This window comes from Pangasianodon hypophthalmus, chromosome 1 (assembly GCF_027358585.1).
Source record: "Pangasianodon hypophthalmus isolate fPanHyp1 chromosome 1, fPanHyp1.pri, whole genome shotgun sequence".
NCBI lineage: Eukaryota > Metazoa > Chordata > Actinopteri > Siluriformes > Pangasiidae > Pangasianodon > Pangasianodon hypophthalmus.
The window spans coordinates 15,928,281-15,943,292 of NC_069710.1; the positions used below are offsets into that span (position 1 = coordinate 15,928,281).

At 37.1% G+C, this 15,012-nt stretch overlaps 2 protein-coding genes across 2 annotated transcripts; one reads left to right on the forward strand and one right to left on the reverse strand.

Annotated features, from left to right (window-relative positions):
• Nucleotides 1–994: 994 nt before the first annotated feature.
• Nucleotides 995–8,919, forward strand: rpa2 (replication protein A2). The gene is made up of 9 exons (XM_026926667.3): nt 995–1,161; nt 2,335–2,429; nt 2,582–2,683; nt 2,832–2,945; nt 5,083–5,157; nt 6,586–6,702; nt 7,284–7,415; nt 7,506–7,600; nt 8,399–8,919. The coding sequence occupies exons 1-9, from the start codon at nt 1,149–1,151 to the stop codon at nt 8,484–8,486; spliced, it is 831 nt and encodes a 276-aa protein (XP_026782468.2). The 5' UTR covers nt 995–1,148; the 3' UTR covers nt 8,487–8,919.
• On the reverse strand, nt 8,768–13,317 carry themis2 (thymocyte selection associated family member 2). The gene is made up of 7 exons (XM_026926666.3): nt 13,016–13,317; nt 12,473–12,791; nt 11,842–11,982; nt 11,008–11,433; nt 9,691–10,880; nt 9,272–9,386; nt 8,768–9,092 (listed from the first exon to the last, which is right to left on the reverse strand). Exons 2-7 carry the CDS (start codon nt 12,576–12,578, stop codon nt 9,010–9,012), a joined length of 2,061 nt encoding a protein of 686 aa, XP_026782467.3. The 5' UTR covers nt 12,579–12,791; nt 13,016–13,317; the 3' UTR covers nt 8,768–9,009.
• Between the last annotated feature and the right edge of the window lie 1,695 nt (nt 13,318–15,012).

A 15,012-nucleotide genomic window follows, 5' to 3' on the forward strand; every position in this document is an offset into this window, starting at 1 on the left:
TAATTCGAAAACAATGATCTCATTAGGTGGAGTTTTCTCATATTTTCTTTTAATCCCTAAACTCTCGCCACAATTACTTTATTGGCCCCTAGCTTCATTTTAATTGTGGCATGATCTCAGTCAGTTTATTATTTTTTTTTTTAAATGTTAATATTGGCAATGTTAATATTCATCTCAGCCTTAACACTGCACTTCAGTATTCTGGTTGAGAAAGAGCACTTTCCCATGAGAAAAGACAGAGCTAGCCTGAACTGAAAAGATACAATGGAAAAATACAATACAATTATGAATGAGACTCTGTGTGCTTAGTAATTTTTTACAAACTAGGTCACATCAGTTTGCCTTAGTTTATTTGATTCACATACACAAATATTCTCTATAAAATTATTTTCCAATTGATTAGAACAATACAATACAATTAGAAATAATGTTTCAAATAAGGTCTCTTCATGATTAAAATACACCTTCTTAAAATACACTTCAAAGTCATTCTTAGGTCTTTGATGGATTAATACATTTCACCTTGATTATTTTTAACTGATGGATTACATCATATACTGATGATAGATAGATAGATAGATAGATAGATAGATAGCTTCAGCAGTATTCAGTTGTAATCAGTAACTCCACCTTCTTTATTCCCAATAGATAACATCCCAGTGTTTAATTACTGTAGATTGTAGCATGTAAGTTACTGTAAACTGTTTAAGCAAATTAGCAAAGCCAGCCTTTATCTGGTAGATACTGTATTTGCATTTAAGACAAACGAGGAGTAACATTTGACCATGATGAAATAAAATATTTTTATCCATCAAAAGCACTCTACTTTTATCAGTTGTTCCACATTTGTGTCAATAAAGTTTTTTTGTTTCAAAGTCTGGATTTCCCGGCAGTTTTGTAACGCATGCGCGAACTCAGTGGCTGATTTCCAAATTCTTCTCTACTGCCTACATAAGTGCACTGTGTACCGTTTAAAATAATGGCTTCTGCGCCCTATCTAGTGTGCTTATATGACTGATAGTGCGCCAAGTGTAATTCGGCCTCGGTGAATATTGTGCGCGCGGGGAATACAGGCATTGTGTGTGTGTGTGTAGAGACTGCTCATTTCTTTCTCATATTGTGAAGAAACACTTGTTCATAGTGATAATATGTGGAACCAAGGTATGCAGCTTTATTAACTTTAATACACGTAACTTTCTTTCCGACAGCTTGTGGGCCACTGGCTCAGCCGGCTAACAAACATGCTCTGAAGAGAAACTAGCGTGCTAGCGCTACATATTCAACCACATTGACTTGTTTACCAAACTTATTCTCTACAGACCTTTTAATACACTGCTAATAGGGTAACTGCTATGGAGAGTTTGAGTTAAACTGCTTAACTAGCTACAGTTTTAGAGATAATTGATACTGAATAAACCTTAGGAACAGTCGGGCTTTATTTTGGATAGTTTTTTTTTTTATAATCATCTGTTCTGTAGAGCATTAGCAGTTATACAGAAATATCTGAAACTAACCCAGCTACAGAACCATGATTTCGCTAATAAGAGACTGGAACAGATGTAGTAGTTGTTAAGTGTTCAGTGCACATGAGCAGTGTTGCCAGTGTATCAGGTGAAATACTAACTAATAACAAGTACATGCGCAAAAAAAGTCGCGGGAAGTCGCCGAATAATGACGTCATCAGTTAGCTTGTTAAATGGTCATTTACATGCCAAAACATTTGACATTAAGAAGAAAGACAAATAAAAGTTGTTTCAAGGTTAAAAAAATAATAATAATAAATTATAACATTGTAGTTGATTATAAGAATCAGGTAATCTTTGGTCAAGTAAAAATTTACATATTTAAAAAGTACTGTAGTGGTAGTAAGTATTTGGGATATAGATATGAAGGGAATGTTATGGATGGAATAACTCACTTTTATTACTTGTGAGTACAGCCAAAAGAGAGTTTAATGAGATGGGAAAAGACTAGCAATGGTGATGATTGAAGCTAGGACTGGTGCAGGTGCAGCTCTGTCAGGCTTTACATGCTGGTGGTGAGTGGACTGAACCTGCTCTCACTCCTCATACAAACAGCAGCTTTGATATGTGCTGGAGAGCCGTATCAAGCGGTGAATCGAATGCCAACATCTGCGTTTTTGTTTTTTTGTTTTTTTAAATAAAGTTGCTAAAGAGGTCTAAAAAGTCAACTAAGTTGAAGTCATTGGCCTGAGAACCCACCTGTCTGAGTGACTGACTGGTCCAATGAGCCAATCCCTGTGCACTTAATAATTTCAAAACATTTTGGAGGAAATATGTTTTTGTTTTTTTTTGTTTTTTTTCTTTGTATCAGGGTCTTATGGCGAGGCAAGCATGGGTGGTGGATACACTCAGTCACCTGGGGGCTTTGGCTCACCTGCTGCTTCCCAGGGAGGAGAGAAAAAAGGGGTCAGTCTTTACTTTTGTTTTATTGATTCATTTATTTTTGTTTGTTTTTTAGTGAACGCATAGACAGACCATTGCCATTTCAAATGTACATGCATCATGCATTCCTTTATTGGGTTGTAGCATCTATAATGTTTGTGTTTTTTTTTTTGTAGAGGACACGGGCACAGCAGATAGTCCCCTGTACAGTGTCGCAGCTAATGTCTGCAGCCCAGGCAGAAGATGTCTTCAGAGTAGGCGAGGTGGAGGTTGCACAAGTGAGTTTCATTTCTCATCTGTACATTCCTATCGAAGTAATCTGATTTACATTTCTCACATGACATGCTGCGCTAATTTCCAAAATGTTTCTCTCTTTTTTTTTTCTTTTTTTTTCCTAAGTGGTGCAGTGTTTTTTGTGTTTCATAGGTTACTATGGTTGGAATCATCAGAAGCACAGATAAGTCCATGACTAACATTCAGTACAAAGTGGATGACATGACGGCGGCCCCCATGGATGTGAAGCAGTGGGTAGATACAGAGGTAGGGCCAAAGCAAGGTACTTTGGTGTGGCAGATGTCAATGCATTAGAAAAATGAACAGTATTATATTATTACAGGAAATGCATACCATTGCTAGTGGTAACAGAGAACCAGAGACATTCTCGACCATGTGCAAGTACGCCATCCAAGGTTCAGTAGAGCATTGATTTCACATATGAAATCCAAGCTGCTTTTCTGTTTGCTGTGATGATGTTCATGGCCGACATTAAGAGTGATATGACAGCAATAAGACAGTCCATAGCTTAATGAATTATTTAGTTTAACGATGTTAATGTTTTAATGGTGGATAGACTGAGTTCACATTGCAAAGCATTTTGCTCAGTAAGCAAATTTATAATGTTTTTTTCCCCCCATTTCCTGTCTGTTAGATCCGAGCATGTTTCATTTAAGGATTCAGCTTCCTCTTTTTCCTCAGTAAGACTAGATGAGAACTGAGCTGGGAAGGATTCTTTCATAGTTCTTAGTTAAGTTGTACTTCCCGTTTCAGTTGTTTTATACAACAGTAAACCCTTCATGATTTCTGTGAAGGACTGTTTCAGACTCCTGTTCACAGACCTAGATTTTTACTTTGAGTTGAACTCTTTTTAAGACTTTACTTTTTGTGTCATTTAAGTCTGAGAGTTAATTTTTTTTTAAGTATGAGACTTAAATGTATGCTGTATACACACAAGTAATTTGAATATTTCTCTGCGTTAAAATATTTAAAATATGCTCTGTGTCATCGGTGCTAAATTCGTGCAGACAGAGAATCAGTTACAGTTACCACCGCGGGGACACAGGGAGGCTTTTTACATTAGGGATGCTGGACTTTTAAACAGTGTATACCGTATACAGCATTGATTACAATGATTGTACCACAGCACGGTTGAATTCTCAAATCAAAAGGTGTTGATAAATTTTCTATAACAGCACCACTCTAAATATTTGACTGTAACATAAATGATAGGTTATTATTAATTTGTCACTGTAATAACTTGTCACTATAACAGATCATTCATGGGGAAGTTTATGGTGGATGCTCCATAATCTAAGCCTAATAATAAATGGATTAAAATGTGTTGTTTAACAAAGAAAATAATCTAATTGTTGATGTATTGACATTTTCTGTTAGGAGGCATTTATTTAACATTTATGGAAGTAGTCACTTTGTAAAATCAGTTTCCTGACATGGGAGTAAGTTCCTATTTTTGCTCATGTTATAGCAGCTATATACAGTAATTTCCTCACCAGCATCTCTTTTTTTTTTTTTTTTTTTCTCCCCCTTTCTTGAAGTTGGAAACCACAGCTTGTCATCGGAAAATACAAATTCCCCTGTCTTGAAGACTCAATTCTTGCGGATGTTCCCTAATGTTAAATGTAACTAGAAACAATTAAAAAGTGTGATTTTATTCCTTAATAAATTAAATATGATATTCGTTGACAAATTGCTGTGGTATAAAAAAAAATATTATATCTGACACACACACAACTATATGTGTGTGTGTGTGTGTGTGTTCGTTCACTACTGTGTGTGTGCACTTGGATGGGTTAAATGCAGAGCACAAATTCTAAGTATGGTGGCCCACTTCACTTCAGAGCACAAATTCTAAGTATGGGCCACCACTTGGCAACACTTCACTTCATAATCCTAAAGTTGGGGGTGCTGCAGCACCCATACTTCCTGTGTCTTTACACCATGACTCATAGCATCAGTAACAAGTAGGGTTTTCTTTCTCTGTTGAACAAGAGAAGAAAAAATGATGACCTCTAGCCTACTGTGCCTATCTGGGCAAGTATGAATAAAAAAGAAATAGCCCAGATATGTACCCGTCTTTGCCTGGGTGCCCAGGCTACTGATTTATCCACCTCTGTAATGAGTTTCATCCACTGAAATTTCTGAATGCCCGACAATGTGAAAAGCATGTAAACTGCTATTATTTGTGCAATGGTATACAAACAATTTAATTAATTAAATTAAATCTTTAATTTAAAAAATCAACTTGGGGTACTTGGGATTTGGTGTTCAGTATATGGCAAGCGTTTCATAAAATTTGACCTTGGATACAAATTTTCATTTTGTTGAATCACTAAATGTAGTCACAATTTTATTATTTTTTTTTTTTTTTGGTCACTCTTAGGATCCCAGTGTGGACAGCTCAGTCATTCCTCCAGACACATATGTCAAAGTCTCTGGCAACCTGCGTTCTTTTCAGGTAAAGATCAATGCATTGCAGATGTCATTGCAGCATTTCTAACAATTTATTTCTTGCACTCAGCCCCAAGTTTCTGAATGATGAACGACTTTGTGAAGGTTATAGTGTATGTCTTTAGTTGAGGCAATGTTTTGGAGGGTCGATTAGTGCTTGTTCTCCCCATTTATTTCCTTTTGCTAAGATTTTTATCACTGGAAATTTAGATTACAGGAATCTGACAGGAAATTTAAAAAAAGCATCATTACCTTAGGCTGCTAACCTTTATGTATTTTGTATAGGAACTCTGCATTGTAACATGTTGTTTAACATGGGGACTATGCTGTTATCATTCCAAAAATATGCAAAAACAGAAATTAAAGGCAGTAAAAAGGCAGATGAGGAATTGAGGTGACTGTAGAATGATTGACATATGCACAGGTGATTTGAACTCTCTGGTATTAACTGACACCTTGGAAGCCCTGCCCCCTTCCTCCTATCTCACATTAGTCTCGTCTACCCTTGCTAGCTGTCAAGGTAAAAGGAGAATGTTTTGAGCTCATTAATGTGAAATAAAATCTAGCAATGTATGTTTGACTTAGAAAACATTTAGATTAGTATGTAGTTAATATCAGTTAACTATATTAAGGAAAAATAAATTAAAAAAGGTCTACAATGAAGTGTAAAATCTATCACCTTACACTTTGGACTTCGTTTGAAAACTGTAATGAACTTCCTGGGTACACAACTGCACTTTTTGACCACGTAATACACATTTATAGAAAGGAATTATTTATAATCACACTATCCTGTGTCAGTCAAATGTGGATGGGTTCCCTTTTGAGTCTGTTTCTTCTCAAGGTTCCTTCCTCATATCGTCTCAGGGAGTTTTTCCTTGTCACTGTCACCTCTGGCTTGGAATTTATCTCTAATGATTTATCCTTCATTAGGGATAATTTTATAAATTTAAAATTTATGTCTTGAATGTATTTATTTCTGTAAAGCTGCTTTGTGACAATGTTCATTGTTAAAAGTGCTACACAAATAAAATTGAAATTGAAGCAATTTTAGTGATAATGGTATTTCGAAAGTGATTAAAAATGCTGTTTGCTCTCTTGAGCCAGTCAGTGCGGCTGTTTTCAAACGTATACAGGATTTTAGAATAACCACCAGGCAAGTAGCAGCACTTTCCCCTCCCCGCTACTGTGCCCTGTGGTTACTGTAAAACCCTGTATATATGTGCACTACAGTTTCTACATTGAGGAAGTGATTTGTGAAAGGGCTATATTAAAAATTTATAAAATTTTTTTTTTTTTTTTTTTTTTTTTTTTTTTGACGTATTGTCTTTATTTTAATGTCCATTTTCTCTGCCTTTAATGTATTAATGTTCGAATGCAGCTTATGGATTCTGCACATAGTATGGCAGCTGAAACTGTTCTTTTTATGTAACAGAATAACAGGTCTTTGGTGGCATTCAGTGTCCGGCCATTAGAGGATATGAATGAGATCACTTCTCATATGCTTGAGGTCGTGCAGGCTCATATGCTGCTGAGCAAACCACAGACAATGGTGAGAGGTCCTCTACTCAGTCTCAAAATCCATTTTACTTGCTGCAGACCAAGGAGTTATTATTTATAGCACCAATATGTGTTAGTACTGCTGTGAACTATAAGCTATATGTTCCGAATAAATCACATAAAATTAGAATGATAGCACATTATACACTAAAAAAGCTTGTCAAAACTTTTGTCTTTTAACAGTGCGCTAAATGTAATGTGCGTGAATGGTTATTCACATAAAATTGTATTCTTACACAGACAATGGTGAGAAGTCCTCTTCTCAACCACAAAAACCATTTTACTTACTGTGCAACAGCAGAACTGCAAACTAATGAGTTCATATATATAACACAAATAGGTGTTAGGACTGCTCTAAACATGCATGCTCTATATGTACAGAATACATCACATAAAATTAGAATGATAGCACATTATACACTAAAAAAGCTTGTCAAAGCTTTGTCTTGTAACAGCGCGCTAAATGTAATGTGCGTTAATGGTTACTCAGCATGGTCAAAGTACTGGCCAAGAGGCTGGAACAAAGTGAAAGCTCTGAGTTTGTTTTCCCCTTTTTTTCTTGGTATTTTTCAGATGGGAGGAGGAGGCATGAACAGCAGCATGGTGCCTATGACCCGCCCTGGCCTGGGTGGCATGGGCATGAGTGGTGGCTACTCTGGTGCCAATTCCATGGCCAATAATGGATTAAACCCTAATCAAAATCAGGTAAAATTTATCATAAATGCGTTATATATATAAAACTAATATTACTAATAACTGTTTTTTTTTCTTTTTCTTCTGGTCTCTGTTGTGTAGGTTTTATGTCTGATAAAGAGCTGCCCAGAACCTCAGGGGATCAGCATACAGGAGTTAAAGCAAAGACTAAGTGGCATGAGCATGACTATAATCAGGTACCTGTCCCTTTCTCTGTGTTACTCTCTTTGCATACCATTTTATGCCTATTTATACACAACTAGACCTTTTTCTGTCATTGGGAATTATGGATTGGAAAATGATTGTATAGCATAAACATTACTAAGATTGGACCATCCAACATTTTAAAGGCTTTGAATACTCATTGGTGTTTCCAAATAAGTACCCGAATACTGGTTATCAAAACCACCCTTAAAAACAATAATATCTATGCTTCATAACCAAATGTATAGGAAATGCATGGTGCTGCTAATGTTATATTTTTGTGCTTTAATGAATTGTACCAGTTTTACTAGATCAGGGAAATGTTTTCTAGCCAGGAACCCCTTTAACTACAAAATAAATTCCACAGACTCCCTAAGTACAGATTGAATTCTTGAATGTTATTTAAAAAAGTGTACAGTATTTTTTTTGTCTATTTATCAGAGCCCCATGTTCTTTTCTTTTCCTGGACTTTCTACCAACAGAACATATTAGGTCCAATTTGACTTTATTTATAGTTATACTTGTTTTTAGTCATTGAGGTTTGGAATAATCTAATTTAAAGGATCATCAAACACACCAATAACTAGAAGGACTCCATAATAGTTATAACTTTGATTGGGTTGTTGTGATTTGGTGGGTTGTGATTTGCACCACTGTAAATAAAATAAAAATCACTGACCCCCTGGTGTTACTTCACAGGCTCCTGGGGGTCCCTGCTCACACTTTGAGAACCATTGCACTAGCGTAAATACACCAAACACTAGATTAAATACTCTCTATTGTATCCACAGGCAGGTTGTGGACTTTCTCAGCAATGAAGGACATATTTTCTCTACTATCGATGAGGACCACTTCAGATCAACAGATCAAGAGGCCTAAGGACCATCTATCATCTTTAAGCACTGCAACAGTAAACCATCTCTAACTGCCTGCTAATTATAAAACTAGATTCGTTTATGCTAGCAGATTATATGCACTGCCTCAGCAAGAACATGTTGCATAATCTTTGCTATGAATACGTTATGGCCAGGAAATGGTCAGCCTGATGAGTCTTGACGGAGAGAACATTCAGGATGAGAGGTTATTCATGCAGGTCTCTCAACAGTTCATGTAGTTTGTGAGGGAAACATAAAAAGCAGTAAAGAATAATAATAAAAAACTCTTTTGATAAACATTTTAATATTAATGTACACAGTGTCCTTTAAAAAATTTATTTCCTTAAATAAATGTTTAAATGTCTTTTTTTTTCTTCTTTAGATGTTACTATTTCTTTTTTTCCTACTGTCTAATAAAAAAGGAAGTTAAAACACAATCTCATTATGTACATTATACATTTCACACCACAACACTGTTTATCTCTAATGTGGTTTTTGGTGAGTGTAATTTTCAAAATTATAAAGGGCTAGTAAAACATGATATGATCAAAAGCATTTAGCATGTCTTCCACAGGTTCATAGTCATGATCGCTGTCTGAGGATTTCCTTTCTGTTTAGGTTAAAAAAAAATATAAAAAAAGGGGGGGGGGGGGGGGGGGGGGGAGAGTTTCAGAATTACTCAGAAACAATATTTCCCTTTTGACCTTAAAATAGATAGCATTGAGATTTTTTTAATTAAAACATGACTGATCAGAGTAAAGCTGTACAAATTGTCATGTGAACACTGACCTGATTTATGTGGCTTTTCATTAGGTTTCCTTGGGGACAGCACATATGTATTAAGTATGGCCAAACTCTCTGAGACAGACTTTCTAGGAACCAAAGGCGGGGGTACATCTTCTGTCTAATTTGCATAAAGGAAGCAGAAACAGCAGAATTAGAAAGTTGCTGTCATATCAGAATAATTCAGGTGGAGAAAAGGGGAAGTGTTTGTCCTTAGTAATTACAAAACTTGATTTTGGTTTCAAAGTGATATTTTGAGTAAAGCCTCTATTCACTGTTCTTTAAAATCTCAAAGAACAAACTTCAAGTAAAAAGCAAAATATGTATCAGAATGTACCAGACAACAATATACATGTTTGATTTCAAATTAATATAAGTGAAAGGGTAAAACAATGAGAGATGAGGTTCATGTGAAAAATGCTTACTTCATTTGGTGGTGGTGGAGGTGGTCTGCGTTTTGTTTGGTCCAGAGATGAACTGTCCACTTTTGCAATGGGGTGGCTACTTTTGACCTGCAGAGTGGCATCTTTATGTGTAACACACCCTTTTTGTGATTGTAAGGACAATGATTTGCGCTTAGGAGGACGTGGAGGAGGAGCCATAGGTTTTGTGGTAAGCTTATGATATTCATGATAAAAGTACTCTGTTACTTCGGTGACAGTCTGTAGGTGAACCTTTGGGTTCTTGCTCTCAGGCCAGGGTAAGGGGTCTAACACAAAGGAGAGAGACATTTGCAGCCAGCGAAGAGGCAATTCAAAGCATTGCTCTGGAGTATCAGGCAAGCTGGCAAGCACAGTGGTCTCTTCTAGAGATTCTTCCAGTCTGAGAGCTGCTAAACCTGCCAGCGGATCTTTGTCCAGTGTTTTATCGTGATTCACCACTTTGACGTCCAGAGGAAAGGAGAAGTTCTTGCACAGTTCGGCTAAACTATACTTTTTCTTGTCTGAAAGTTTCTCCACAAAGTTGGCTAGAGTGAATAGAGGGAGCCAGACCTCACTCTCTCTCTCACTCTCATCCTCATCCTCGTCGTCGTCGTCATCCTCATCCTCATCCTCAATCCTTTTGCAGATCAGGCCGTCCACACCTTGTGGATCACCTAACTCTCTTCCTGACCTGTTTGCTGTCTGCACTCTCAGAACCTCCAGCTGTTCCCCAACACTGAGAGCAGGCACTCCTTCCTCCTCAACTGCCTCACAGTGCCTTGTCACAGATACTCTCAGTCCTGGAGAGCTAGAGAATGCCACATACACTTCATACACTGAGCTAAACTCCCTTGCTCTTCTCCGTATTTGGCCACCATAGTCCTGAGAAAGCAGGAAGTACTGCTGAGTTTTTCTCCCCTTCGGGGTACATGCTAACACCATGCATGTTTTATTGCACCCATGCAGCACAAGATGCTTGCATTTTTGTAGCTCTTTGAACCAGCTGCAGCAAAAGTAGGGATTAGCCTCAGGTCCCTCCAAGATCTCTGCCATAGTAGGAAAGGCCTCCTTTGGCTGAGCAGCTACCTCAGCTAGAGATAGTGGAGTTACAAATGTTAAATGTTTACATTGCTCAGTCACGTCAATTACATCCACTTCCAGGCTGGAGGGAAACTTCACTATGTTCTTTCTCACTGTGAAAACAATAATAACCATGCTTCAAATACTGAAGATATACTAAGAATAAGAATACTTATTTACATTCACAAAATAATAATGAAAAGAAAGAAATACGAGGTGAGATGGATTGGTAATACGCACGGTGCATGATGCCTTGGATTTGATAGATTGGGCTAAAAATCAGGGGGTTGCCACATTTTTTTGGCTTTGTCCTATAGAACCGTCTCCTGCACAGCCTGGCTGAGGACATGATCTCATGAAGGGAGTAGCCACGGTCATTCTGACATTCATAGAAGTCTCCGTGATAGGAGAAGGGTATGTACACTTCTGCAGAGGCTTCCTGCTGACCCGTTAGCCTGCAGCGAGCAAAACTCTCCCCATCCTTATTGAGATCCACAGACAGAAGGGTCATCTTTGTTCCAGCCGGCACTGTGAGGTTCTCAATGGTCAGCTCATTATTGCTGAAGAAGATGAAGGAGCCTAAGGCATCCACACCAACAGGTAGCAGGCCTACCATCTCCTCTATTGTACTGTAAGGTAGATCCTCAGGAACCAGTGTGAACAGACCTGGAGACGAGCATGAACAATAAGGAAAAGGAATGACTACAGCATCTTAGTGGCCAGTGGTACCTGAAAATAAAATATTGCTGTAGTTGTGTCTTCAAATGCCTTATGTTCCCATTTTATGCAATTATTTCATCCATTACTAGGTTCTGTAACTTATTTCAGAAATTAACGTTCACCCATCACTGCATTCTAACACTCCTTAATTAACATATTAATTACAGATATTTATAACAGAGTAAGAGTATAAGAGTTGTTTGTTAGTTCTACTGGATTTACAGTAGCAAGAAAGTGTTCAGCTTAATGTTTTTTTTTTTTTCAGATTCAATTTTTCAGGCTTTTCAAATTGTACGAACCGTTTCAAATTAAGTGTGAGACCAAGTTAATTCACTTAACTATTTCAATACCTACCCGAATGGTCGAGGGGCAGCTCAAATGTGGTGTTATTGCTTATGTCCTCACAAGACACAGACAAGATCTCGAAACTCGTAACCTTCACCAAGTCGCCAGTAGACAGACACACCTCACTCCCTGAGATCTCGTACACAGAGCCTGTGAAACAATGCCGCGCTCATTACTCATTAAACAAAACAGACACAAATTATTACCTGTGAATCTTTACAGTATTGGGTGATTGGCAGACAGTAAATAAATGATGGCTAATTATTCCCAGAATGAATGATCTAATAAAATACAGGTTGATAATCAATGTGTACTTTATTAGTCAATGAAACTATTAGACCTAGGTTCATTTTAAATATTCTGATTTCTTTATTGTATATATATTAATTGTTGTAAATATTGTATATGTATAAATTAGCTTATGTGAAAAGGGGAACATCAACTTAATATTTTGAATGTCTCTCTTTCTGAAGAGAAACAAGTAGCAAATTTAAATATTCAACTATAGATGGCACTGTTATAAAACCTGCAGATTGATGGATGGATTGATGGATGGAGGGACGGATGGACGGATGGATGGATGCAGTTGTGTGATAAAGATCTAAGAAATGAAGCGAGGTGTTATCATCAGCCATCTTACCTTGGAAGTAAACTCCGGAGCAGACCTGCAGAATGCGCGGTAAGGACGATGGATCCACATTTTTGATGTAGTCCTGCAGAGCCAGAACTCCAGCACTGTCCTCCATCGCTAAAATCCCTAAACCCTCAACGCCAGAGCCTACAAGTGCAGCTTACACCCGCAGTTGTTGTCGACAAAGCATCCGAGATGTCGACTGGTTCCGCTTCAGGACAATGTGCAGTGGTCTGGCCACTTCCTCCTAACATCTGACTTTCATTTTAGCGGTCGCCAAGGAAATAAGTCAACCATTCAAGTTCTGTGAATGTGCCTGCGAACTTATCTGAAAACAACGTCAGAATTTTTTTTTAAAAAACTATTTCGCAAAAGGCTCGAATTAACAGAATTGTATCCCCGTCTGAGCGTTGTCTCAGAAACCATACAAAACCATACAAAACACCCATTGTCACCTATTGTCTCAAATGCTAATAAGTGAGAACGACGTGTGAAAACTGAAGTTACGTTCTTCACACCCACACACACACACACACGGAAAGAGACACACACCTTAAAAATGTTCACATGTATGCTCACATATTGACACATATTGACTCATAATTTTCCTCATATGTAGACTATTTTCATGCATCTAATGAATTCTAATGGTTTTCGTCACCTATTTCACGTACTCTCTCAGTCCTTAATTTCAAGTGGATAGATAGTCAGGTATGATCTAATAAAATGGCCAGATTATTACAGCCAGGTGCTGTGTATCATTTCATGACATTGCCTCAATAAGCTTATCAACTTATCATGTAGAGGTTAACCTTTCAATAAGGTTCCTAACGCTGGTAGTGCCCTTTTAGGAGACTGATAAAGAAAGGCATCTTTTTCTTGTTCTTGTTTAAAATGTAAAAATGTGTATATATATATATATATATATATATATATATATATATATATATATATATATATATATATATATATATATATATATATATATATATATATACACATACAAGGTGCCCCAAAAGTCTACATACATAGGAGTTAACACTTTTTTTAAACACATTTTAATTAACACTTTTTAGCAAAATGTCTTCCAAAAATTTACTTATACATATATATATATATATATATATATATTCAGATAGCCTTTAAGAATGCCTTTGACAAAAGAAGAACATGAAATCATTCTCACGGCTGGATCGGGAAGCTGTCGCAAGGTTGCAATGGACATGCAATTACATGCATAACACCAGATGTGTTAACACAAGTTTGTCATGAAGGGGAGAGAGAAATGGCAATCATGTAGAGGATGTTTTGTAAATAAAGTTACATTTTGCTAAAAAATGTTAATTTCACCCATGTACGGAGACTTTTGGGGCACCCTGTATATACATACATACATATATATATTGTCTAGCATGAGAAGGTCACCACAGATGATGAACTGGCACAAGTCCTGATAGCTTTTTCTACATTGATGAACTTGAATAGACTGAATTGAGTGGACGCTAAACTTGACTGAGTCCATTTGACTGATGTGTAATGTACTATCACTGGCTGGCTGAGAGAAGACGAGACCTTTGAGATATGTAACAAGTACTTTAAAGGTCTAAATAAAAATGTAAGGAGTAAACAGTTTTTTTTCTTGGAAATGTATTTAAGTAAGAATAAAAGTATTTCAGTATTTCAGTAACAACGACAACAATTTTAATAAAAGAATACATATGCCAAAATAATACTTATGTATAGTAGTATTACAATTACTCAAGTATTTCCATCCCTGGGTTTGCCTTTTCAAGAATGATAGTTTTGGGAGATGAGTATACAATATCCATCACACCCATATGTGGTTCTTCCCCAAACTGTTGCTACAAGGTTGGGAGCACACAATTGTCTACAATGTCTTTGTATACTGTAGCTTTAAGATTTCTCTTCACTGGAACTAAGGGCCCCAAACCTGTTCCAATGTGACAATGTCCCTGGGCACAAAATGAGACATGGTTTACCAAAGTGTGGAAGAACTTGAGTGGCTTGCACAGAGCCCTGACCTCAACCCCACTAAACACCTTTGGAATCAACTGAAACTCTGACTGCACCCCAGGCCTCGTCGCCTAACATCAGTAATGCTCTTGTGACAGCATTTGCAGAAATCCCCGCAACCACACTATTACACAACACTGCTCTAGTCTCGGCTGGATGCAACTTGCTACCCACTTGTTACCTATTTGCGCCACTGGGTTTTATAACTTATAAATTTCCTGGTAGATAAAGGTCTCTCTCTCTCACACACACGCACACACAAATGTGTCATTTGCATTAAGTTGCAGAAGTAGGGTGAATATAGATATAAAGGGACAGGTGTTGAATGTTCTGAAATATGCTGTTTACTATCCTTGTGTGAAGGAAAATTTTTTATATCATATTCTAAAGAAGCACAGCTTACCGTTTTGCCAAGACTGACTGAAAGACATTTTTAATGACGTTTGGTCATTTGGGACACTTGTTCTCAGTGGTATAGGTCTTTAGTTTCTTCTTCACGGACAAGTTTAATTTTT

Excerpts from the sequence above, each read along its gene's own strand:
- rpa2 (XM_026926667.3), top strand. Across the intron at positions 2,430-2,581 it reads AGGGAGGAGAGAAAAAAGGG|AGGACACGGGCACAGCAGAT; the intron begins GTCAGTCTTTAC and ends TTTTTTTTGTAG. Across the intron at positions 7,416-7,505 it reads TAAACCCTAATCAAAATCAG|GTTTTATGTCTGATAAAGAG; the intron begins GTAAAATTTATC and ends TCTGTTGTGTAG.
- themis2 (XM_026926666.3), bottom strand. The coding sequence starts at position 12,578 with ATGGAGGACAGTGCTGGAGTTCTGGCTCTGCAGGACTACATCAAAAAT. Across the intron at positions 11,434-11,841 it reads GCTGCCCCTCGACCATTCGG|GTCTGTTCACACTGGTTCCT; the intron begins GTAGGTATTGAA and ends GCTCGTCTCCAG. Across the intron at positions 9,387-9,690 it reads CTCCACCACCACCAAATGAA|ACAGAAGATGTACCCCCGCC; the intron begins GTAAGCATTTTT and ends TATGCAAATTAG.